Source organism: Pempheris klunzingeri, chromosome 7 (genome assembly GCF_042242105.1).
Source record: "Pempheris klunzingeri isolate RE-2024b chromosome 7, fPemKlu1.hap1, whole genome shotgun sequence".
Lineage (NCBI taxonomy): Eukaryota > Metazoa > Chordata > Actinopteri > Acropomatiformes > Pempheridae > Pempheris > Pempheris klunzingeri.
In genome coordinates, this window is record NC_092018.1 from 12,086,811 (window position 1) to 12,110,911 (window position 24,101).

At 41.6% G+C, this 24,101-nt stretch overlaps 1 protein-coding gene across 1 annotated transcript in view; it reads left to right on the forward strand.

Annotated features, from left to right (window-relative positions):
- The first annotated feature begins 587 nt into the window (after positions 1-587).
- LOC139203745 (transmembrane protein 132D) overlaps positions 588-24,101 on the forward strand; it is a 239,635-nt gene continuing 216,121 nt past the window's right edge. The window contains exon 1 of the mRNA XM_070833602.1: positions 588-669. Within this exon, the coding sequence (XP_070689703.1) occupies positions 588-669 (82 nt within the window). The remainder of the gene's footprint in view (positions 670-24,101) is intronic.

Below are 24,101 nucleotides of genomic sequence, written 5' to 3' on the forward strand. Positions count from 1 at the left end.
GAATTTGGATTTTATTTACTATATGAGCTTTGAGTGACAGTTTTCCTGGGTTTTGTCGTTTCAAAACCACCTATGAAGTGGACTTTTTAATTCGCTGGAGGAGTTCTCAGTCAACTCTGCTGGTCTGTTTTAAACTTTTGAGGACAGAGAAGTGAGATAAAGGAGGGAGAGACAGTGAGCTCTAGCTGTCCCGTTTGGATAAATAAGGCGGAGGAGCGCACCGGTGGAAAAGCTCACCACGGGGGAAGACTGGTTCATTCCTCGGCTCTGGCTTGAAGGAGACGCAACGCAGACTTTTTTTTTGAGGGGAGGATTAAAAAAAGAAGCCAGTCTGCGCCGGAATTGCCCATCGGGTTGTTCTTTTTTTATTACTGACTCCAGAAGGATTTATAGTTTACTCCAAACCTCATCGGCGCGACGTCTTAGGTAAAGTACAGCGGGAGCGCAGTTTGGTCAAATTGAGATTACTGATGGCACCGACGCGGTAGTAATCTGTCTGTTGGGGAAAAGGAGAGAAATAAAGAAATTAGAAGATCCCCTTTTGTCCGTTTTGTGAACAGTCCCGGAGGTTTTTACCGGCAGGAGGGATGGAGACGGTCTGGAGAAGCGGAGGCGCGCCGGTGGCTTGTTGCCTCTGGAAGACGGTGCTTCTGCTTTTCCTGTGGAAAGGTAAGAGGTGCAAATGTAGGAAAAACTTGTTGCCAGTGTAAAACATTTATTCAAAAGCAGAAAAAAGATGGCACGCAGTCACAGCAAAGAATGTCTGTGGAGGTTTGCATGTTATTAAAATATCGCTGTCACATTTCAGCCATTACAGGCGTTTGTAGTTATATTGTTTTGGGCTGGAAACCGGAGATGTCACACCCACTTGCAGTGTTCTTTTTTGCCTTTTTGTTTTGCCCGTCCTATCTTCGAACACGAAACTAACTTTTTGTAGTTACCAAAGCACCCTTAGTTAGTGCGTAATCATTCCATCATCTCTAGTATAATTGTTGGTATGTTCTCCTTGGCGTTTTAAAGCATTCATGTGCGCTTTGGAGAGGAGTGATGTCTGAAATGAGTCTCCAACAGGGAAACCCAGCTTGGTTGACCCGCCTCTACATCACCCTCACAGAAATCAATGGGACAATATTCATCACTAAAAAGTGTCAAAACAAGTTGGGTGACGCTTTTAGAGATGTTGTTTGTGCCATATGGTGATCACAGACCGGAGGCGATGCCTGCCAACATGTTAACATCGCTCTGGAAATTTAAATGAAGCATCTTTTTAGCCAAATGACAATCGATTAGACCATATTCACCTTGACACCTCCTGTATCCGTGCGCTTGTGTGGAATAATAAGTAATTGACTAAGCTGGAGCGTCAAATGACAGATGCGTACTAACCGGTGCCATCTGAGACGCCCGAGCCCCGGCCAGTCGGCGGCTGACCGGCCCGTGTGCTTCTTTGAGGTCTCAGAGAGGACTGAAAGACCTCGTTGCAGCGTGTTTCCTACATAATTAAAACTTTCTTTTTATTTGTTCTAATTTGGGAGGAAAAAACGAGACTCACTGGTTGCGCATGACTCCTCTGCGCTCCTGGAATTCGGTTTAGAGACGAGTGTCCTCTGATCTGAAGGGGCTCTCTCGTGACATTAGGTCCTCTTTAAATGATGATGATCAGCTGCCCCCTCCGTCCTCTTACAATTTACTTCGGAGCCTTAGAGAAGTGAGATAAAACGACGCGCGACAGCCTCAAACGTGAAATCAGATTATTTCCTCCTCAACAAAATTGTACGCAGTTTAGAAAGAAAAAGACCCAGGAGAGGCCAAGCTCGCTCTCCTGCATGCCCGCCTATGCAAAGTGAAACGCACTGACTTCATTACACAACTCTTGAAATGGCTTTTATATGGATCAGGCTTGTGGTGCGTGAATTATAAAAACCAATAAAGCAGGAGCTAACCGGTCTGATAAGCTTAATTGAAGCTGCATTAGAAGATTCTTCAGAGCGTCACAGTGCGCGCAGATGGCGATCCAGTGTCTTGTTCAAAAACACTAAATCAGGGCTGAGATATTCTAAATTCAGGTCGAGTAACACCACCACCCACTTACTCCCGGGAGAAAAAAAAAAAAAACGAAGAAGATGAAGAGGGCTGACAGATATTTTGGGTTTGGACCTCACTGTCTACGCGTTTGTACTCCTCCGTTCTCCACACAAATGACTGTCCTTCAGCGTTAGTATCGCGTTCCCGTGAGTGTATTTTGTGTTTGTGCGCGCGCCTGTGTGTATGTTGGTGTGTGTTTTTTAATCAGCTCCGATCACTCACGGCCCACTGAGCAGTTAACAGTCGCTGCGTTGTGCGCAACGGAGCGCGGTGGTCGCCGGCGCCGTGGCCGCTGCGCACTGCACACCGAGAGGGGACCAGAGAGGGAACTGTGAGCAGTGGCGACGCGCCGGAAAACAGCTGTGCCCGACAAAACGGCCGAACAACCAGAAAATGAAATCAACCAAACACTCCCTCTTGTCTCTTAATGCGGGAATACAATACAGCACTTTGCCCAGGGACTGTCTGTACCCTTTGTCACTGTTGCTTTTTGACTGCTGTTTAGTGGCTCCCTTGGTAGTTGGGATGTCCAGTAGTCTCTTTTCTGGCTCTGTCTCAATCCGTCAGTGTTTCTTTCTCTCTCTCACACACACACTCCTCTCTATCTCTGTCACACACACTCACACACGCATTAGAAAAGGTCCATACCTTTGGCAACTTGTCTGTCTTTAACAGTTTTTATGAGGCATCGGGGAGCCTTCGCTCTAATGGTGTGATTGCCAGCTAAGGTTGTTTTTAAAAAAGCCAAACATCAACCATGCCATCTCTCTCTTTCTCTCTCTCTCTCTCTCTTTCTGTCTGTATCATATAGGGTCTTAGTCACCACTGTTTGCGTTTGTGTGCATGCTGCTGTCTGTAACCAATCTGAAGCTGTCATCTGCAATACTGTAATTCCACCCTCATATCTGACCCCAGCCTCAGAAAAAAAAACACAACCTAGTCTCTCAGAAACACTTAGAAAGGACGAGAACCTCTTGGCACCATATTATGTAGTGGTGGCACATAATGTTAAAATTACGTGCAGGCACCACAGAAATCGTCATATATTGTAAGTTGTATATTGTATATGACCATCAGAGAGTACCAGTGACAGGCACCCAGTCCTTTGTCATCATGGTATCAATAAAAACTAGTTGTGAACCAGTCGCAGTTTGGTTAGGTTTAGGAAAAGATCGTGGTTTGGGTTCAAGTTAGTAATTGAGTTAAATATGTTAAGTTACGTTTAACTACATTACATAAAAACCTCATCCTACGTGGACTTTGTCTGTCTTTACACAACGTCACCTGACTATCACTGCCCATTGTGTGACGTTGTTGTACCAGGGAAGTCATATAACCACAATGACACGGTCCTAATTGGCTTTCCATTGGCTAACAACATGGTCGTGTCACGTATTTCTGTGAGAGCAGGATGAAAAAACAAAACCTTTTAAAACATATTTTGCTCAGTTTCAATGCACTGTATTGTTTCTGGCAATTTTTGATTAGAGATGGAGTAACACCTAATGCTTATAACCAAAATCAAAGAGTTATTTATTGGCCTTTTATCTCCCTGGTTGTCCCTGCGCTATTCCTTGAGTGGCACGTCTTTTTGCATGTCACTCCATTTCATTGCAATTACATCACTCTGTTATTTCATCATCCAGGTCGTCTCCAGGTTGTCGTGGTTGGTTTGTTCAAAAGCTGAACATCACAGAGATGCCTATGCAGAGACAAAGAGTTTAGTCTAGAAGGTTCAGAGGCTGAGCCGTCACTGGGGGGGGGGTCATGACTTGGCTCTGTATTCTCAGCAAGGAGGTCTGCTGTGGGCGGGTGGTCGGGGAATTCCTTTCACACGCTCATGCAAATCAAAAACGAAGACTGAGGATGAGTGACTTTTTCTTTTATCACGTAGTTTGTAGTTTAAAATGTAAAGCTGTATTAATGTTGTTGACATTCGAGGGTTACGGTCAGACTAAATCGTTTAAGGTTTTAAAGTTTTCCAGTGTTTCGTGGCCTCTTTGATCGGACTGGCAGAGTTGAGAAAAAAATCCATCTTTTCATCTCTTTTAACCCTCTACCACCGTTATTAGTTGTATCTTCAATCAGTTGTGTTTAACGTATTGATAAATGTTGCATTTCTTTTCTTTTACTCGTGTTTGCTTATAGATGCATAAATGTGCGTTTGTTGCATGCGTGCACATATGCATGTCTAAAATAAGGAAAATAACTTGCAGTACAGAAAAGCTAAAGACACAGATTTATATAGTTTGTCCACTAGAGAGCACTGAGTCTCACTCAGTACAGCTTGGTAGCAGTTATTAAAATATACATTAAAAATGTGTGGAATAGCCATGTGGCAGAGATTGTGCTCGATGTGTCAAATACTTGAAAACCCTGCACTACTGAGAGAGAGAGAGAGAGAGAGAGAGAGAGTGTGTGTCTGTGTACACAAACGCATTTTGAACTACACTGTTAACCTGTAGCAGAATGTCAGCACTATGCACCATTAGTCATGCAATACAGAGCATTAATAATTACTGACGTAAAATCACTGACACACACGCACGCACAGCACGCACACTCTCACTCTGTCCTTTCTCCGTGTTGCTCTCCCTCCACACTCTCTGTGTGTGTATCTTTGTGTCTCATTGTTGGTTTCATTCACTGCTTCGCTGACTCACTCAGACACACGCTCACATGTGCGCATAACACACACACACACACACACACACACACACACACACACACACACACACACACACACACACACTAACAGACACATATACACACCCAAACACACAAACAAAGGTAGCTTACTCTCTGAGAAATAAGTAACAGAGGATTCTAAATCATACAATAGACATTTCAGAGATGGTAAATTTGAACTTTTAACATTTACTTTTGGACAGGAGGGGGGCGGTGTGGGGGATGGGGTGCATGAAAGTGGGAGTGTGTGAGGCTGCTAAACACCACATTGTGGAAAATCATCCCTGGTCAGTGTGAGTCTTAGAGACGCGCTGTAGTGAGGGTCATAGAGACATTGAAAACAAAAGTGGGTGGGCTGGAAGGAGTCAACATGAGGCACTCTTCACTGCCTTCTTTCTTTCATGGTCATGGCATTTTTTTTCCAGTATTGATTTGTATGAATCTTGTGTTGTGGAAATTGCAGTGTGACAGCAAGGTTGCCTGTTTGGGCGAGTAGAAGAGAAACACTCTGCCCTCTTTCAAAGACTATTGTAAAAGTTCTCCTGAATCTGAAAAAAAAACCCTCCACTGCTCTGTGGCAACCAGTACAAGGCTGTAGTTGTAATGGGCAGGTATGCAGACACAAATGTGCGTAACGGTGGGCTGAAAACCTGCACTGCGTTCCAAATTCATACAGTATATGTATTCTCCCCTATATAATAGTGTACTGTTTTGGCACTTGGTATGCAGGAATATGTACAAACACCCAGTAAATGTTTTTTTCAAGGTTTTAGTAATTCATTGTTTTGTATTCTGAGTTGTCAGCAGAGCCATCTCACTATCATCCACAATTTCTTCACCTTTTATGAGCTGCGAGTATCTCTTCCATTTCTGCGGGCCAATAATGTCCAACACCGCGCTAAAAAATAGATTGATTTCTGCCAACTGGCACTTTTAAGCGTAGTACATTTAGTCATTTTTCCAGTGAGAAAAGAAAACAGATCGTGTTACTATATATTTGTATACAGTTGGAATACAGGTAAATTTTGAGTTTGAGTTTTGACAACACTTGAACATACAGCACGTACACACGGATGCAGACTCAAGGAGCTAAACGACAAGAAAAATAATTGACTCATCGTCATAAGGAGATCAACTCTTATTGTCATCACATAGAGGAGGAGGAAGTGACAGAGATGGCGAGATTGAAGAGAGGGACAGAGAGAGCGAGAGGGAGATTCTCCCTTGAGAGTGTATTTATCCTTTGTGTCCCTTCCTTCTATATCAGTAAATCTCATCTAGAAGGATACTGTTTGCTGCAGGGCCAGGACATATTTACACAAACGCACACACACACACACACACGCACACACACACACATGCACACACTTAATACACTCGCACACATTTTCTCTCTTTAGTGTATACATGACAGATGCAACAGAGGAATGTACTATTAGGAAGCCACAATGCTTATTCATATACTCGCAATACAATTGGCAAAGTAAAATGCCTGGAATTCAACTCAAATTATGAGGTCAAAAATATGTTTGCGAGAATTTTTGGCATTTTGTACGAGTGAGAAAAGTGCATATAATGAGGAGGCTGCAGTGGGTGGACGGGTCAAACACAGGACCTTAACCTAATCTAGAAATGAGACTGAGACTTTTTTCTGAACGTTAACCACTTGTTTATTATTGATACCATGACAAAGGTACGTCTAGGGCAAGGTCAGGGGCTGGTGTATGTCATACAGACACTGAAGGGAACAAGAGCCGAAGTGAAGAAAGGCTCAGAGCAGTTGCTCCGAATGTCTAATACTGCCGTGGAAGGCTGCCTTGCGCATCGCTATCGGACACAGAGGGGCGTGAAAAAGTGGCTTTATTTGACAATCTGCGAAAGGGTTTTAGATGCTGTCCCTGTGTGAAAATATACAGCTGTCACATTTATTTGACTGGATTCAGTCCAGTGGTGCAGAGGGGTGTCAACACAGTGGGCTCTGACACAACAGCACAGGGTCATCCTGCAAAGAAGTTGAACATTGCTAAACTTTTGCTGTAATACAATGTTAAATCATCTGACAAGGTCCTGCTTTGACCAATCAAACACGTGCAAGCACGCTTTCCCTATAGACAAACCATTAAATGCATTAATCTGTCACTCAAACTAGGCTTCCTGTATCATATTTACACACCCGCTTAGACAAGATGAACACTATGTTTGAAGCATAGTGAGGCCTTTAAAGGCAAGGCTAGATTTTGCACCAGCGTGAGGTCAAGCATGCAGTGCAAGTTTGCATTGAGATGACATATAGAAAGATTCTAATTAGTTGAGGAGGCTGATCTAAAGGAAAGTACAAGGGTGTTAGGGTTAAGGGGAAGGTGAGGAAAGCACGTTTCTGCATTTATAGTCAATATATTTGATTCACTTAATTTTCGTGGAGATGTTGCATTGATTTTATTTGAAATGTTTTAGTGATTTAGGCATCTGTTCTATAGGTTTATCTTTGGACTTTATCCCCAGTTTGTTATGATCTGGTCTTTACGTTTCAACTATTTATACTCTAGAGGCAGTTACTGAAAGTTAACTGATTAGTCTCATTAGTTCTGAATGGTCCAACTTCCTCTGCTCAAGCTTGTGCGTGCGTGTGTGCGTGCGTGCGTGCGTGCGTGTGTGTGTGTGTGCACACACTGAGCCTGCATTTCCCTGTATGCTCTCTGTGACCATGAGACGGCTTGGTTTCAAAGGCCTGTCGAGAGGTTTAAGGGTCTTGCTAATGAGCAAGTCATTTTCCTTCAGATTAGCATGAATAGCCGGACTCATTTTGTGTGTGCGTGTCTGTTTGTATGTATGTGTGTGAGTGCCACTGTAGGTCTAGAAGTCATGTCTAGGGGTTTAAAGTTTAACTAATCAGCAACACATTTCCCCCTACATTAGCTTCACTTGGCTGATTAGCCACACTGTGTGCGAGTGTGTGTGTGTGTGTGTGTGTGCGCATGAGAGAGAGAGAGAGAGAGAGAGAGAGAGAGGGAGAGAGAGAGAGAGAGACTGAATGGCTGATCATTATCATCATTACACAACGACTCAGAGGAGACTAACAATGGATTAACATTAGCTTTAATTTTCTCATTGAATTTTGATTGAATGTAATTTATCGACATGAAATGCAATTGTTTGTGTGTGTGTGTGAGTCTTGTCATTATAAAAGAGTGTAAATGCTAAGCAATAACAATAGCCTATAAGTAGCTGGACAGGTATTCCTTTTTTCTTTTGAAAATAAATGTTTAACAGCACATGCAGAATACAATTCTGCACATACCCTAACACAAGGTTTTTGTGATTTGGTTGGATACCTGTTGGTCATCACATGCGAAGCAAGTATTTAAAATGTGAGCTTTGAAAAGAAAAATGTTTCTCTTTTTTTAACCTGTTGAATCTGAGCGGAGCCCAGCTGGGCTCTGTAGGCAAGTCTTTTAAAACACAGCGGCCAGCAGCACACTCATCATGTACCAACATATGCATGTTGCACATCAAACAAAACAGGACAAACTCGGCTACAAGCTCACGTGAACCATTTTTACCTAAACCAAACACAGCTGCAACACCATGCAAACTAACGACCACCTATGAAAATCATCATAGCGCCACGTATCGAAACATTTCCGCCGCCACTGGTATGTAGCGTAGTTCTGATGCAGGTATTGGCCTCCTGCATCAGGTCACTTAATCAATCTCTTCGCCTCTGCATTCCTCTTCTATATTAATCTATTATTTATTTTTCTTCATCAAAGTGATTTCAGTGCCGATCTGCTGCCCAGCTGGATCTTTTGATGGCTAATAGTTTGTTCACCACACCGCTGTTTTCTCTGATAAACATCTGAGGAGCAATGTGAGGGGTTTAATGGGCCTGTACTTAGCAGACACACAGGAGAACAACACACTTCTTTATCTTCTTTCCTCTTTTTCCATTTCCTCTTTGCATCCTGTTACTTCTCATTTATTCCCTCTCACACAGTGATCAATCATTCTTACATGCAATCGTTCTGCTTCCTTCTGTTCTTCTCTCTCTCCCATGTCACATTCTTCTTTTTTACTTTCGTTCTTAAAGAGCATTTTTTGTTCCTATTACTTTTCTCTTCTTCTTACTCCATTACTCTCACGCCATCGCGACTCAGACTTCATCTCCCTATCTTACTCTTCTTTTCTCTAAAATGCAATATTTCTGCCCTTGTCATCTCCTCTTATAAACCCTTCTCTCTCCCCCATCTTTTTTTTTCACATTTTTGTCTCCTTTTTTCTCTCTCTCATCGATATTTTCCCACCTGTCATCTATTTTTGCTCTCCTGTTCGCCCCCCCCCCCCCCCCTCCATCTTCCCATCTTTCTCTCCCTCTCTGAGCTGCTCTTAACCAGTCCTTTTGAGAGAATGTTAGCTGCTCAGCCTAAATGATTTTCTATTACTGCCGCCTGTTAACAGCACTCCATTTGATCAAGCTAATGAAATTGAAAACTTTCATCTCAGCCAAATTGATTTCAAAACCGCACGTGGCCCAAAAAAAAAAGAGAGAAAGCTAGACCGTTGAGTTAGTGGAGTGTGACATTCACTTGGGATGCTCAGAGAAATCAATTAGCCTGTGTTTCGTTTTGCTCTTGTCCTTATGAGAGCAAAGGGCCTCATCTTCAACTGTGTGTTTGTGTGAGACCACGTGTGTTAGTGCATGTAATGTAAAAGACTGAGTATGTTTGTACTTTCGTGGTTGTGCGTAAAGGAGCCAAATGATGTTGACTGGATTCCCTTTGCTCTGATACGCAGTAGAGATTATGAAGTAGCAATCTCACAACTACAGAAATGGCTCACAGTCATGTTAAAGCTTTTTAAAGACATTCGATCCAGAAGCCTTTCTATCAGTGGTCTAAAACTATACGAGCCAAGCATGGATGTAAAGTAGAGGGGATTAGTGTAGTTATCTCATGGCATGGACACACATTTGATTGTTGAGCCAGTTTGGGCTTCATGACTGATTGGACCAAGTTGGACTGACTGTTGGTGTTGTCTCTCCAGTTGGGAGATAAAATCATGCAGTTTGTGTTGTTTAACCCTTCAGAGTCTGGGGTAAAACGGCGTTTTTTTACTACTTTTCATTTTACCTTTTGTGTTTCCCTTTAAAACTGCTTAGCTTGCCTTTCTTTGTGTCTTTCTTTTCAGCACAACCTCACCTATGTGATTCTACAAGTATTTATTTATTTTGACATAATATATGGACTCACTGTATGTAAAAGTGCAAAAGAAACACAAAATCCGAGTAGGAACTAGTTGGATCTTTGGAGGAGCGGGGGTCTGCGCGGACTCCTCCCCTCTGAAACTGGAGTCAGAGTCTTCCAGTGGAGGAGTCTTCCTCAGAATCAGAACGTTCTTCCCCAGATTCAGCATCTTCTAACTCGTAGAAGAGCTGTAGTGCGCGACTTCGGCTCTTCATAAATTTAGTCTTAATAGGCCAATCGACAAAATTCAAACAAAAGGTTGAAGTGTCCGCTTTCCAACAGTCTTTGAATTGAGCACCTGCGTGCTTGTGTCACAGCTTTACGTTTTCAAACGTGCGACTTTGACGCCGTGTGGCGGTCCTAGACTCCAAAGAGTTAAGGATTTCAATTCCTAATTTCCCCCACGATCAAGTCCCTGTCTGTTGTTTGCTTTAAAAGTGTTTGATTTTTGAGACTGGCATCAGAATCACTGATGGCACTTAGTTGAAGAAAAAAAATAATAAAAAGGTAAAAAAAAAAAAAAGTAGACAGTAGTAGTAAACTGGTGTGTTGTTCCATGACTAGAATTATTTCATAATTCAGTTCATCAGCTTCTCGTGCAGGGCCACCAGAAAAGTTCTCTTGCTGCAGAGTTGATAGTTGCCTGCATCTGTCAGTCCAGCATCTAATTTTTAGAATATATATTTAGAAAAGCAACAGTTTTGATGGATGTCTTTTTCTGTTTTGGGAAAGGAACATGCTAAAATGTCTGTGCTGCTGCAGGATTTTGGAAATGGCCCAACGATACTAATGCTCTAATCACAGTCTACCATGGGCTGCCTCCTGTATTTAATCAATTTCTGGGCCTTCCTGGCTTCATTTAAAGATATTTCTTACCTAAATAATGAGTATTTATAAAAGGACTTTAATACAAAAGCCAATAACAACCCATGCTACATGAGGAGTGGCACAGATGCAGTAAGCCATTCAAAACTTTTTTTTTCACTTTTTAATGCTTGCAAGGCAGGTCTCGGAAATACTCTGTTCTGTCTCCTTTGTCTGTAAATAGTCACAGTAAGCAAATAGAATTTTTTTATTTTATTTATTGTTTCCTGGTTACATCCACTGAATTATTATTTTTTTTCTCTGTGGGTTTCATTGTTTCGTAGCCTGGTTTGTTATCTATCTCGTCAGCTCTGGGCCGATAAAGGGATGTAAAAAGTTACCTTTATATTGTGCCAGGAGCTCAGTTTCTTGATTGAATCCCCTGTAAGAAAAGTAAGCAAAAGTTATGAGGTGACCTATCATTTAGAATAAACTTCCATTTGGGATGATGTGAGGCTCATTCATACCTGAGGTAAATAACAAAAAAGAGAAAAATAATCCAAACAAAGAAAGCTGGGTTACTGCTGCTCTGCAGAAGCTCTCAAATCTAAGCCTGAATGAAACATGGTCTACAAACACTACAGTAACACTGGCCAGAGGACACTAATCGTATAATGATAACTGATCTTAATTTCCCTCTAAAAGTACTAAAAGTATTGTGCTTATCAGAGGAAACAACATTTTATATGGGATAATGAGGAAATGTGCTTTGATCGTTCCTTTCAGAATGCTGTTAACATAAGATCTGCATTTGTAGTTTTATACATGAGTGAGAACTATATTAAACTATGTACAGAGTTGGTAGACAAAGTTGAGGAAACTCAAACTGCCAAGAAAACTGAATAAAATACGCTAAAAATGAAAGAGGCATATCAAGTGCAGAGTGTCCCAAAGTGCAAGAGTGTTTAAAAGGCAGAAATTTCCCCCTCCACCCATCAGTGCTAAACAGAGCGTCAAAACATGCCCACATTTCCATTTTGGATGCACATAATGTCTGCATTTCATATGTATTCACGATAACAAAGTAAAGAGGGTGCAAAGGAGGTGTGAAAGAAGCGCAATGTGAACCAATGATGAATTAAACAAAATCGATGAAGTGAAAAGGTTGTTGCTAGTGGAAAGGTGTGTATGCTTAAGTGTGTGTGTGTGTGTGTGTGTGTGTGTGTGTGTGTGTGTGTGAGAGACCTTCCCTCCACGGATCACTGTTGGCTCAGAGAAGCTCACTGCTGCCATCAGAGGCACACCAAGCTGTTCTTTGGATGGGAGTGTACGATGTTCTGTGCTGGTTCAACACTGTCTTCAATTACGTGTGTGTTTGCCACATACACCTGATGCAGTGTGTGTGTGTGTGTGTGTGTGTGTTTGTACAGGTATGTGCATGCACAAATATATTCATGCAGTGTATTCAGGTTTTCATTAGTTCCTTATTTGTGCTTTAGTGTGTAGTTTAGGGACCATGGGCTTTGAATCTTTGGCTAAGGACTGCAGCAAACACTTGATGGCATTAGCTACAGTCTGAGAGGGAGCCAGCGGGAGAGAATGGAAACAGTTAAGAAGAGAGAGTAGCAGAGGGAGACATTAAAAGGCCAGACCAGGCCATGATCTGGTGCTGTGGAAAAAATGGGATGAAGAGATGGAGAGAGTGAGATGAAAAGAGGATGAAAAAGTAGCAGTGTGAAATGAGACTTTGGGCAGCAGAGGGAAGAGGGGAAGATTGGAAAACGATGAGAGAGAGAGAGAGAGAGAGAGCAAAACAGAAAAAGGAAAAAAGCAAAGGAAGGAGGAAGGGAGAGGCAAAGAACAAATTACAGGCCAAGAGAAGGAAAAGACTGAATGGAGAAGAAAGAAAGAACAAGATGAAACGGTTCGGAAAACAAAGGAATGGGAGGGACGGGTATTTGGTGGAGGAAAAAAGCTGGAGAGCGAGGGTTAGGGACAGGGAGAGATTTAACATTTCCCTCTGTGTTGCTCTGAGCCTGTAGGCTAGCATTACGGTGAAGATTTCCACTATTTACAAAGCTCCCAGTGCCTCTAGGACTCCATCTACATAATGTTTAACATGCTCAACTCGGCTGCGCTCTGCCTGTCAAAGGAAGACGGTGTAAGGATTTTGGGCATCAATCCCTGAGGCCTGCCAGGAGGCCGGGATGAGGGAGGGAGGCTGGGATGATATAGTAGTAGTAGCCGTACTCGACAAACAGTAATTGAATTAAAATGCTGATAATAAGACGTCCAAATTAAACTGCGATCCAAATTGTGCTTTTTCAAAGTGTAATCAGTATTGCATCTCGGGTCTCGATTTAACAGTCAAACGATTTAGATTTGAGCAGCGGACCATAATGCATGAGTTTTCCCCATGTGTGAATTATCTGTGAGCACATTACGTCTGATTATCAGAGCTGATTGCAGGCTTGATCGCTGCACACAAAAATCTAAACTCCTGTCACTTCTCTTTACAATTTGAGATGCATGAGAGAAAAAAAAAAGAAATTAGCTGCTCTTAGAGGCTGAGAGATAATCTAAGAAAAGCATATACAACCTGAAGTGCATCAGGTTTCCTTTACAAAAACACTTTTTGAGAACATCCATCTGCTTTTAGGGCAATTGAGCTTTGCTATTCCTCTCTCTCTATTTCTTATTTAAGTAAATGTTCAAAAGTACTGTTACCTCTGATTGGTAGAGCAGACTAGATGCTCTTGGGAATGCAAAAATGTCTGCGATGTGGCTAAAAGACTCTGTGCTAAAATGACTGACGAGAACATTGACATCTCAGTGAGATATGCCATCAGTCTGCGCTTAAGAAATGAACGACTAAAGCTGCATCTGTTGTAGATCAGAGTGGCAATCTAGTGATTACAGACAGTGACTCACTGAAAGAGACTATACTCAGTGATTACCGCACAATCTCACAGACTGGCTTGTTCATCCTTTGTGGAGAGAATTTGAACCACAAATTTGACCTTTTCCTATTTGTTGTGAGTAATGGCGGTATTATTGCCACTTTTGCTATGCCTTACATGAATATTGGCATCCAAACAACGTGAAAGCGTACAGGATCCACTGTACAGTTCTCATGAGGTTAGATAAATTGATCACTCTCATTGATATTGATGTTACATAAACAGACCTCTCTCATCAAACTAATAGGGGATTTGAGAAACTCCTTTTACACCTGCAGGTTTCGATTTTAGGCTAATCAAACTCATCGAGTCTCTTACTCATACTTCAACTTAAACTAAAGCGTATTCGACAAACTTTTGATTTGTTTACCTCTTTGCTTTCTCTCCTAGTCGTTCAGTTTTCTTCCTCTTTCCATTGTTGTCCCCTTTGTTTGTTCGTCCATCTGTTAAGTGCGATATCTCAGACACCAGTTATCAGATTTCAACCCAACTTAAGGGGATTGATGGTTTTATAATGTGACAGATTGGCTCACACAGAATGCCACGTTGCTTGTGTGTATGACCAGCTGTCTGCATGTAACATTATACAATGATTTTGACAAACTTGAAGACAAAATATGAAGACAATACATTACACCAACTTGTTGTCGTCAAAAGGAGAATGTCCATATCCAACCCTTTCTCCTAGGACTGACATTTATATATTACTACTCTGTGGCCTACATGCAGTGATACTGCTGAGATTGTGCCTGTAGCCGTGTGTGTACAGCATCGGTTTCATTAAAGGTCAGGTAAAGCAGTTATAACAGATTTGTGTTTCCTACTTCAGAGCCATGCTAAGTGTTGGTTTAGATGTAGGGAGTAATAACTTATGAACAATAATCACATATCACTTTTAGTCATTTTATTGACAGTATTAGATGCAGATCAATGATACTGTACAACCTGTTTTTCTCTAAGTTGAATATTCTTCTGTATGTGAAAAATTGTCAGTAGTTGAACTGAGAAAGTGAGCATATGACATGAGAAAATACAGTACAGCTGCTGTGTGCTTTTGTGGTTAAGAATGACATTGACAGCCATCTTAAACTATATTGGCTTGGCTTGACAAGGCTATATTGACAGTATGTGTGTGTGTTGTGTTTTGTCTTACAAATACATGGACCATACTGTTTGAATTCCAAGTCCTTGCGTTTGTGTGTGTTTGCATGCATGTGTGTGCTTTTTCCTTGAACAGTCTTAGTGTGTAAAGGATGTGTCTTCAATACATTGACCAACTCTGTTATCCCTCGAGTACTGAGCAAGTAAATGTGTGTGTGTAAAAATAATGTGTTGGGAAGGACATTGTGCGTTTGTGTGTAATGTGTTTGCTCACCAAATCTGTGTGTGTGCCCTTGTGTTTATGTGTGTCATCTTTAAACCAACAACGCTGTATGCTTAGTGGGAGTCTTTTCAGGACTTTCAGGCTTCACTATTTGTTAAAGAGGGAGGAAGCGATTAGCTGCCTGTTAACAAACCTCTTAACGAAGCCCACTAATGAACCCTGAGGGCAGCACTGGGACGGCCTCGGCATGCCACCGTAATTAGACTGGCAAATAAGTGCTCGTTATGCAAACGAGTTGGAGTTAATCTGCATATCTTTACCTGAGACACCCGTGTTACACTGACAAATGTTTACCCAAAGGCGCTGAGGAGGAAAAGAGGAAGGAGAGGAGAGGGCAAGGAGAAAGAGTGAGAGGAGACGAAGGTAGCGGGTACTGCAAAACAACAAAGAGCTGAGCAAGTTTCAAGGTGCACCGTAGGATGTGTTGGTAGCAGCCATTTAGAAAAGCAGTGGATTAGAGGACGAAAGATAAAGGGAGGAATGGGAGCGAAAAAGAGGACAGTGCTTAGTACTTGTTTACATTTTAGCCAATTACTGCTTCTCTCATCCTCTCGAGCGATGATCAGTTTGTGCAAGGTACACATGAAGTACATTGAGACTGTTTCTGGTTTATAGCCCACCCAGACTCCCAATGGAGCCGTTGTGTGCCTGTTTTTATTTACATTTTTGTAACCCGTGGATATGCTGATTGGTTAAGCAGGGAGAGTGTTCGACAGCACCAGGGTTTAGCCAACAACACCCGTCAAGTTAATGAGATAATTAAATGGTGAAAGCATGCCTTTTCTCCCAGTTTAATTTTGTTGTAATTTTCTGTTGAATAGATTTCTTTTTGGGACTTTCTCTTTATTCCCTTTATTGGAAATTCTGATTTTCACCAAAATCAGCAGAATTCATCCTCAGGTGATCATGAATGCCAAAATGCCAAAATTTCATGGCAGTCCATTGTATAGTTGCTGAGATAATTCAGTCACGGTTCAGTCGCGAAGTTGTGGACCAACCTACTTCCATCGCCATCCCTAGAAGTACACAACGCTAGCTAAAGACAAAACCTGCCTTGTATTTATTTTGAATATTCACAAAGAGGTGAACATTTCGAGTGAAAAAATCTGGCTATAAAAATATCAGTTGAAGAACAAATTGTGTAGTTTTGATCCGTCAAATTTTTTTTTGCCTTATTAGCAGCATCCCACTATATTAAGGATTATATTTATCATCTAGTCACCTCAGATTCTAAGGAGACTACAATGGTAGGGATTTGTTAGACAACACATCGGGGCTGCTTGACACTCCTTGTTGTTTATGAAGTTGGACTGAAACTTTCACCCCCTTCGATAGAATTGAACCTAATAAGTCCAAACTCCACCCCGTCCCGTACTGGGATGACCTATGGTGTGCTGTGAAGCATAAGAGGCCTGTTGCGATTGGTTCCTGGCTGAAGTGTGTGTCGTTCTGGCAGCGGTCTCTGGGGTTGATGGGTTTGACCTCTGTGTGGCAGCGGGGTTCCTGATGGATCACCCGCTACAGCCAACACACACCCAGTGGTCTGCTGCGGATATAGATACTGTATCTACTGTTCTTCTTGTGGTGTCTTCGGTCTGTGTGCAGGAAAGTTTCAGACATCTGAGCGAGTGTCAGTGTGTGTCTGTGTGTCATTTGATACTGATAAGCTGTGTCTTTGGGTAATCAGTCTATCTAGTAGGTCAAAGAATAAACCACTTTTTAGAGCCATAGTGTGTACACTTCACAGTAGGTGTCTATGTGTGTTTCAGAGAGCGAGTTGCTGAGGGTGTGTGTGTGTTTGGCTCATTAGTACAGTGGTTCAGAGGTGATTATTTATCGTCATGTTGCCCAGCCTGCTGAGTTGTGGCACAGTCAGCAGCCATCTTTATTACACACACACACACACTCAGACACACACACACTGACAGAGCTACAGGAGTTGTAGAAGTTATTACATGTCCCTCTGTGCTTTGTACATGCACACACACAAAGAGTCATTTTCACACACACGCCTTTATACCTTATCTTAAACCCCTTACGCTTTAACACAAACATACCCCCACGAACACACCTCTCGTTGCACACACATCCACACACTTTCTCCCACCAGCACAAGCACACACAAACACACACGCCCCCCCCCCCCCCCCATTCCTCTACCCCTGACTTTGTCCCTGTGACCTTGGGCGAGTGTTGCCAGTGGCTGCTGCTGAGATTTCTGCATAGGGGGTTGGAGGGCGGATGGAGAAAGGCTTGGCCAGGGATCACACAACTTCCATCCCTCTATCCATCCGTTCGTCCGGCTGATGAATGAGAGAAAAGTTTTCCTCCTTCTGTTGACAGATGGCTGTGGAGTTTTGGGGGGGACTCATGAGGAGTTCATTTATAATGAAGCTCCTCTTTAGATTCCAGCTCCATCAACAACATCATTCATTTTCAAATTGTGCGTAAATGCAGCTTTCAAAAAGTGACAACGACCGATCACAGACAAAGCATTTGTCGGGCTTCCAATTTTTTTTTTTAACGGCATGCTGTGTTTATGGCCTGTCTGAAATTAAAAACCTCTCTCACTTTTTAGCTGTTTGATATTTCAACGAATAGTCTGTTCATTAGATAGTCATCATTAGCATGTACAGATCTGGGAGGTGGAGAGTTCTGGGTGAGAAAGTGAAACATGAAAAGTGCAAACGGTTACAGTACAATTACTAACCACGCAGACTGTACATGCATAAATATTCTCCAGTAGTTTGCGTAGATGCTCAGAATTCACCTTGTGATTTTGTTTTGTACGTATAATCCTTTACACACCATCAAATCAAAAGGGATGCATTTGTAGACCAACTATAGACACTATATACTTATAAACAGATGGATGACAAGTTAAAGAGAAAGCCTGACAAAGGGGCTCACTCAATGGTTGAGAGTCAACAAAGGATTGCTTTGGTGTTTAACAGAAGACACCACTTTGAGTAATTTAGAGTTTTAAGGCTTATTAGATGCTTAAACACCACACTGTGGCTTATATTACCATGGAGTTCTCAGCAGTGTGTGTTTATCCTCCTCTTGTGATGATTCAGTGGTAAATGGTAGAATCACACCGTGCAAGTCTACATGGGATGTGCACGTGCATGTATTTATTAGCTAAAGTCACATTGCACAGCATGAAAAGTCAAGCCAAGAGCAACTTTAAAGCAGGAGGATCCTGCCTCTTTGTTTGGATGCCAAAGTGGCCTCTTTGATACAATATAGATAAGGGGCCACATTTTTTTCATCCCAGTGCTCTTGTCATTTTGACTATGACATTAGACATTTTTCCTCCGCTACCATCAAGCCCCGGATGAATAGAAATCTTTTGGAAGAACGGTGTTCCATCCCTTCCTTGGAGTTCTAGAGACTTGTATAATCTATGTCAAGGAGCGCCAGTTTAAGACAATTTATGTTGTTTACCTTTAATGTGTTAATTATCTGTGTAAATCATCACTGCTGGAAAAACAAGCCTCAAGCCCGTCTGTCTTGCATTGTTTCACAGGCTTATTGTCACTGCTTTATTTATTGATGTAAATATGTGATGCTAAACACATACTGCCAGATCCACAGACAGCATATCTGTTACAGCTGGTGAATCAGTCTTATAGACGACACAGCTGCTGGCTGCCATTTTGAGGAACAGCTGACATTTGCCTTCTCTCTCCATCAGATACATTACTGGGCATGGGCCTCTGACATTTCTGACTCTGTGTGTGTATGTGTGTGTGTGAGATGAGTTACTTTGGCATGCCCCCCTGACATTTTATTGGATGCTAATGGTATTCATTGCCATGGCAGCTGGAGGGGAGGCGGGCATGACTGTCTGTGTGTAAATGGCGCCTGTCGCTCACCTGTAGGCGTGTGCATGTGTGTGTACGTTCTTAGGCACCATGAGGTTTCCGTAACGCACAGACCGCGTTGGATGGAGTCACCATTACGTGTGCGTCACCGTTTGTTTCGTCTGTTGACAGGAGATTGCGGGTTTGCTAGTGTACCTGTAGGTGTGCATCTATGTATGTGTGTGTCCGTGTGGGCAGTCAGTGGTCTTCTGTTCTCGTTTGTGTGTGTGTGTGTCTGGAGGGTAGGGAGATAAAGGCGCCTGCTTTTTTCTGATAAGGACTCCCACCTCCACCTCTCTATCACTCTACTGTTCTACCTCTCTCCTCTCTATCCTTCTACCATTTCCTTTCTATCTGCAACTGTAGCGACACCGCTGTCTCTATTTCTCTCTTTATGTAGCACTCTCCACTATTCTTCCTGTCTTTATTATTATATTCTGCATTAAACATGTCTGTATTGGAGGAAATAAAGATACAGTTGCCCAGGGCCCATTTCATCATTTAGCAGACAAAAAACATTGAGTTATTTGTACGGTAATTGAAAACAAAAGATTTTTAGTGTGTGGATTAAAACAAAATCCTATTTGGTCAATTTATTTAACTCGTACAAGAGATGAGCTACCTTTTTAAAACACAAGAACTGTAACTGCAGAATCCAAATTGAATCGTGTTGAACAATACATTCACGTCTTTCTGTTTTCTTCGTCTTTTACTTCTTTTGTGTGGCTCTGCTCATGCTTTTAACTTTCTTTGATTTATTGTTTTGATACTAAATATTGCTGAAAGAGTAAAACTATGTGCACCAGCTGGTAGTTTGCGAAAACAGATCAACATCTGTTTGATATATATTTGGTCAGCTGTGCTGTAAACATGTTTTATTCCGTCCAGTGTTCAAAATTAACTCCTTGGAGATTGGTATAACCGCAATAGGCTTAGTATTATACTTTATACATATGCATATGACATTCTTCATTATTTGTTTTAAACAAAGCATTTTTGACACATGTGAGAACATACCTGTCATGGTGTAACCTTCATTTAAAAAGTTAAAATAAATCTAAACTTTAACATCTAACCATCCACATGGGAACCTTTCATTTCTAATGACATAATGGTGTAAAACAATACATTTTAAGAATAGACTACAGGTTTTTATAAAACTGAGCGATTTAAGTGTTATCTTAAAACGTACCTTTCACGGTGAAGTGCTTCACCATCTGGTTTTCTCTGCTGTTAAAAGACAGAAAATGGCTCTAATTACAGTAGTGTCACACTTTACTGATTGCCAGAAGGAAACTCTTTTTCTTTCCCCTCAGAGGTCATAATCAGCTGTTGTAACAGCAGATAAGGATCCAGTTAGAAGATCTCAGCCAGGCAGGTGGGTTTGAACTGAGGTCTTCCTGCATGCCCTTCCATCCTGTTAATAACTGTAAATCTGACATACATATAGATAGGCCAGTGGGGGATTAGCCTGTAAGTGGTGCTCAGCAGGAAACCAGACAGAGCCTGTGGCGCTGTGCTCTGATCTCACTCTTTGTACAAAATCTCCTCTCTCTTTCTCACCGTGTGGCCTTCCCTTTACTTTAAAGGTGTTACATTCGAGATGGAAACACAAACAGCTGCTGCTGCCTGTGATTAAAACAAAACTATCAAATCTCAACTTATACCACTCTTTTCCTTTGTTCAGCCTCTTCAAGCGCAATTCGCTGCCTCCCCTTTCTGCGTCGTGTAACTCGTTCCCTCCCTCTCCTCTGTTGGACATCTGTTCATTCTCTGCTCATTGCTGGAGGAGAGGAGGATTCCTCCATGTGTAACTCCCCTCTCCCACTCTCTGTCTCCTGCCCTACATACTGTATTCTTTTATTTTCTTCCCTCTCAGCTTGCTCACCATTTAAATTTTTGTTTCTTCTCACTCACGTAGCATCCCTGACACTAACCTTTGGCTTTCTCTCTGTGAGTTTTCTCCCCATTTCACCTTTTTCTCCACCATTTTATCGATTGATATTACACCTGTTTTCCTCTATCCTAATTTACAGCCTCTTCCTTCCTCCGTTCCTTCCTTCCTTCCTTCCTTCCTTCCTTCCTTCCTTCCCTCCTGCTGTTTACACCCCTCCATAGCTTCCTCTTTCTCTCTCCCAGCTGGCTGTTAAAGAGCTTTTTGCCATCTGATGTTCCTATGAGAGGTAATTAAAGCCTGAATCACAGACTGTGTGTGTGTGTGTGTGTGTATGTGTGTGCGTGTGTGTGTGCGTGTCTATTAGTGGGTAGAAATGGATTCATTTCATAACAGTTTTCAGGTGAGCTGGAAAACTTTTGGGACAACCCCCAGTCCCAAAGCCCCAGTGCCATCACACACCCATTCCATCAAGGGGTTTTCACGTGTCATTTCCTACCTGAACTTATCATTGTCCTTTCAAATTAAGTTGTATTTAGTCTGCTTAGTTTGGCACAAATCTAAATATGAGTAGCTATGATTATCAAGAATGTTTGAATGAAGAACAAGAAGAAAAGAAAAGAAGAACCTTTTTTTTAAAGGTCCCATATTAGAAATGGTTGTTGTAGACACGATTGTTTTTACAGCATCCATTTTAGAAGAGACGGAACAGAAGAGGCTGCTGCTTTGCTCTTGTCCAGACACCTTTGTGTTACCGGGGAGCTGGTGTTAGTGAGGAAAAAACAACTGCTGAGAGGCTGGAGGAGGTCACATGATCAATGATTCCCTTAAGACATCATAACAACATCACAAACATGTACTGAAGGATGGAGCAGAGGAAAAAAACGGTTGTACCTCATAGTTTGATGGTGTGTAGGCACACTGAGGACACATCTATGTTGAAAAAAAAGTGCATTTTGCATAATATGGGCCCTTTAAGTCCCCTTAAAGATATCATTAGATAACTCATTGAACCATGTGATTTGCCATCAATTATGGTACCACAACAGGTTACAATACACAATGAAATCTTAGCACCAAAACACTTACATTTCACAGAAGTGGATCAAAACTGAATTCAAGGATATCAGTTGTAATTTTCATGGTACCTAAAATCAAGGATTTTATTTTATATATCAATGCCATGGGCTAAAACACTTAAGCCAAGACTGCCTCTTGTAATAATACATGAAGTTCACTGGACTATGAGCAGAAGTTGAAAGATTTCTAAATGAGTTGGCTCTAATCCATAAACAACCCAAATGGTACCATTGTAGCCACTATATACCAGAATGGCTCCAATACCTCAGCTGTAGTTATGAGAACCGACTTCAGCCTGCACTTAAGGAACAAGCATCAGAGGCTGCATCCATTCCTTTCATATTGCTGTCATCTATTTTTCTGCATCTGCCTGTTTCTATTCATCTCTGCCTGTCCTTGTCTTTATTTCTTGGTATCTCCCCATCTCTTTTGTTCTCTCTTGTCTCCCACTTGTTTTCTTGTTTTCTCACTTGCTTGTCTTTCTGTCATTAGTTCTATTTCAACCACACCCACACAGCCCCTCTCCTCATCCATCACTCTCAGCACCGGTTTTCTGTCTGTGTGCGTGCGTGTGTGTTTGTTTGTGTGTCTGTGTGTATGTGAGAGACAGCGAGCCAGAGGAAGATGGAGTGAGACAATGCGTGTCTGTGTTTTTGTTCTCTTTTGTGTTTTATGGGAGTTTTATTGTTTACTTTGTTTTTCTTCGTCACTCATTCTAATCTCAGAGAGAATCATGTGAAGTGTGGGTTTCCCCCAGAAGGATGCCTGATGGACATAAAATGAACATTTATTTCACTTCTTCAATATTTACCACAGGTAAATCAAACAAATCAAACAATCTATGAATAAATTAAATAAATTAATATTTGCACCCTACTCTAACTCCCATTCTTTATTACCTCTGCTAAGCCTGGAGAGGATCATGTTTGGGTTGTTTGTGTGTGTGCTCGTGAATCTGTCTTACTGTCCGCAGCTAATCTCGCATGCTACTAGACTGATCACCCTAATATTTTTTGTGTACATTTATTATGACTCCTCAGTCCAGTGGTGGTAATTGGCACTAGTTCAGGGTCAGTTTTCTAGATTTAGGTTTGTATAGCTGCTCCAGATTTTAAACAAACAGATCTCATGACCTTGTTAGACAAGGTACTTTTCAATATAATTATGAACTAACTAGAGTCTCTGAACAAACTCTGAAGACTAAATTGTGAGGGTTTTAGAGTTAAAAACACAGCTGCAATTTATTTTTCTTTTACGCGCGCATGCCATATAGACATGCACTTATCAATTCAAGAATCATACTTTGATTCATTTAATATCTAAGCTGACATTTAATTTAAACTGATCTTTTTTTGTAGTTGGCATCACAGTTATCGAACAGTTATTGAACTATTTGCCGTATTGATGTTGGCCTTTTTGTGGCAAAATCAGCCTCCTTTTCGTATACGATGAGGTATAGCCAGAATTCAGTTAATGTAGTGTCCTGGAGTATGGATGGTGAAAGACAAGTACATCATTTTATTTTTGCAGATGTCACATGCCTGTGTGAAACACTAATGGCAGTCTGTGCAGAAATCAGCATATTTGTTTATATTTTGCAATGTGCAGGACATTGTGTTTATCAAGAATTATTTAAGCTTGACCATATTTTCTTTGTCATAACCATGATCGTTCCCAAACATTTACCATATCATAGTTGCAATGTGCTCCTGGTGGTTGGTTTATAGTAAAATTGAAAGCTTTAAACAGTGTGCTTCTGTTCTTTCTTGGAGTATGACTACTATATCAGTGGCTTCTCTGATATTGAGTATTTATCTAATGATTTTTTGTTTGTTTGTTTCACAGAAAGATGGGAACCATTATCACTAGTGTCATGTTATTATGCACTATCTGGAAAAAAAAACAAAAAAAAAAACTTGCACTACTCCAAAATGTGATGCAGCCAAGTGTCCACTGCGGTGTAGAGCAGAGCAGATTCCAAGATTTCTTTTGCCATGACAATAATGTGCTACTCGGTCTCAACCACAATACAGCACCCAATGCCCAGTGTTTTCTTCTCTACACAAGAAACCACCACTACACAAACAAAAACAGTGCAGA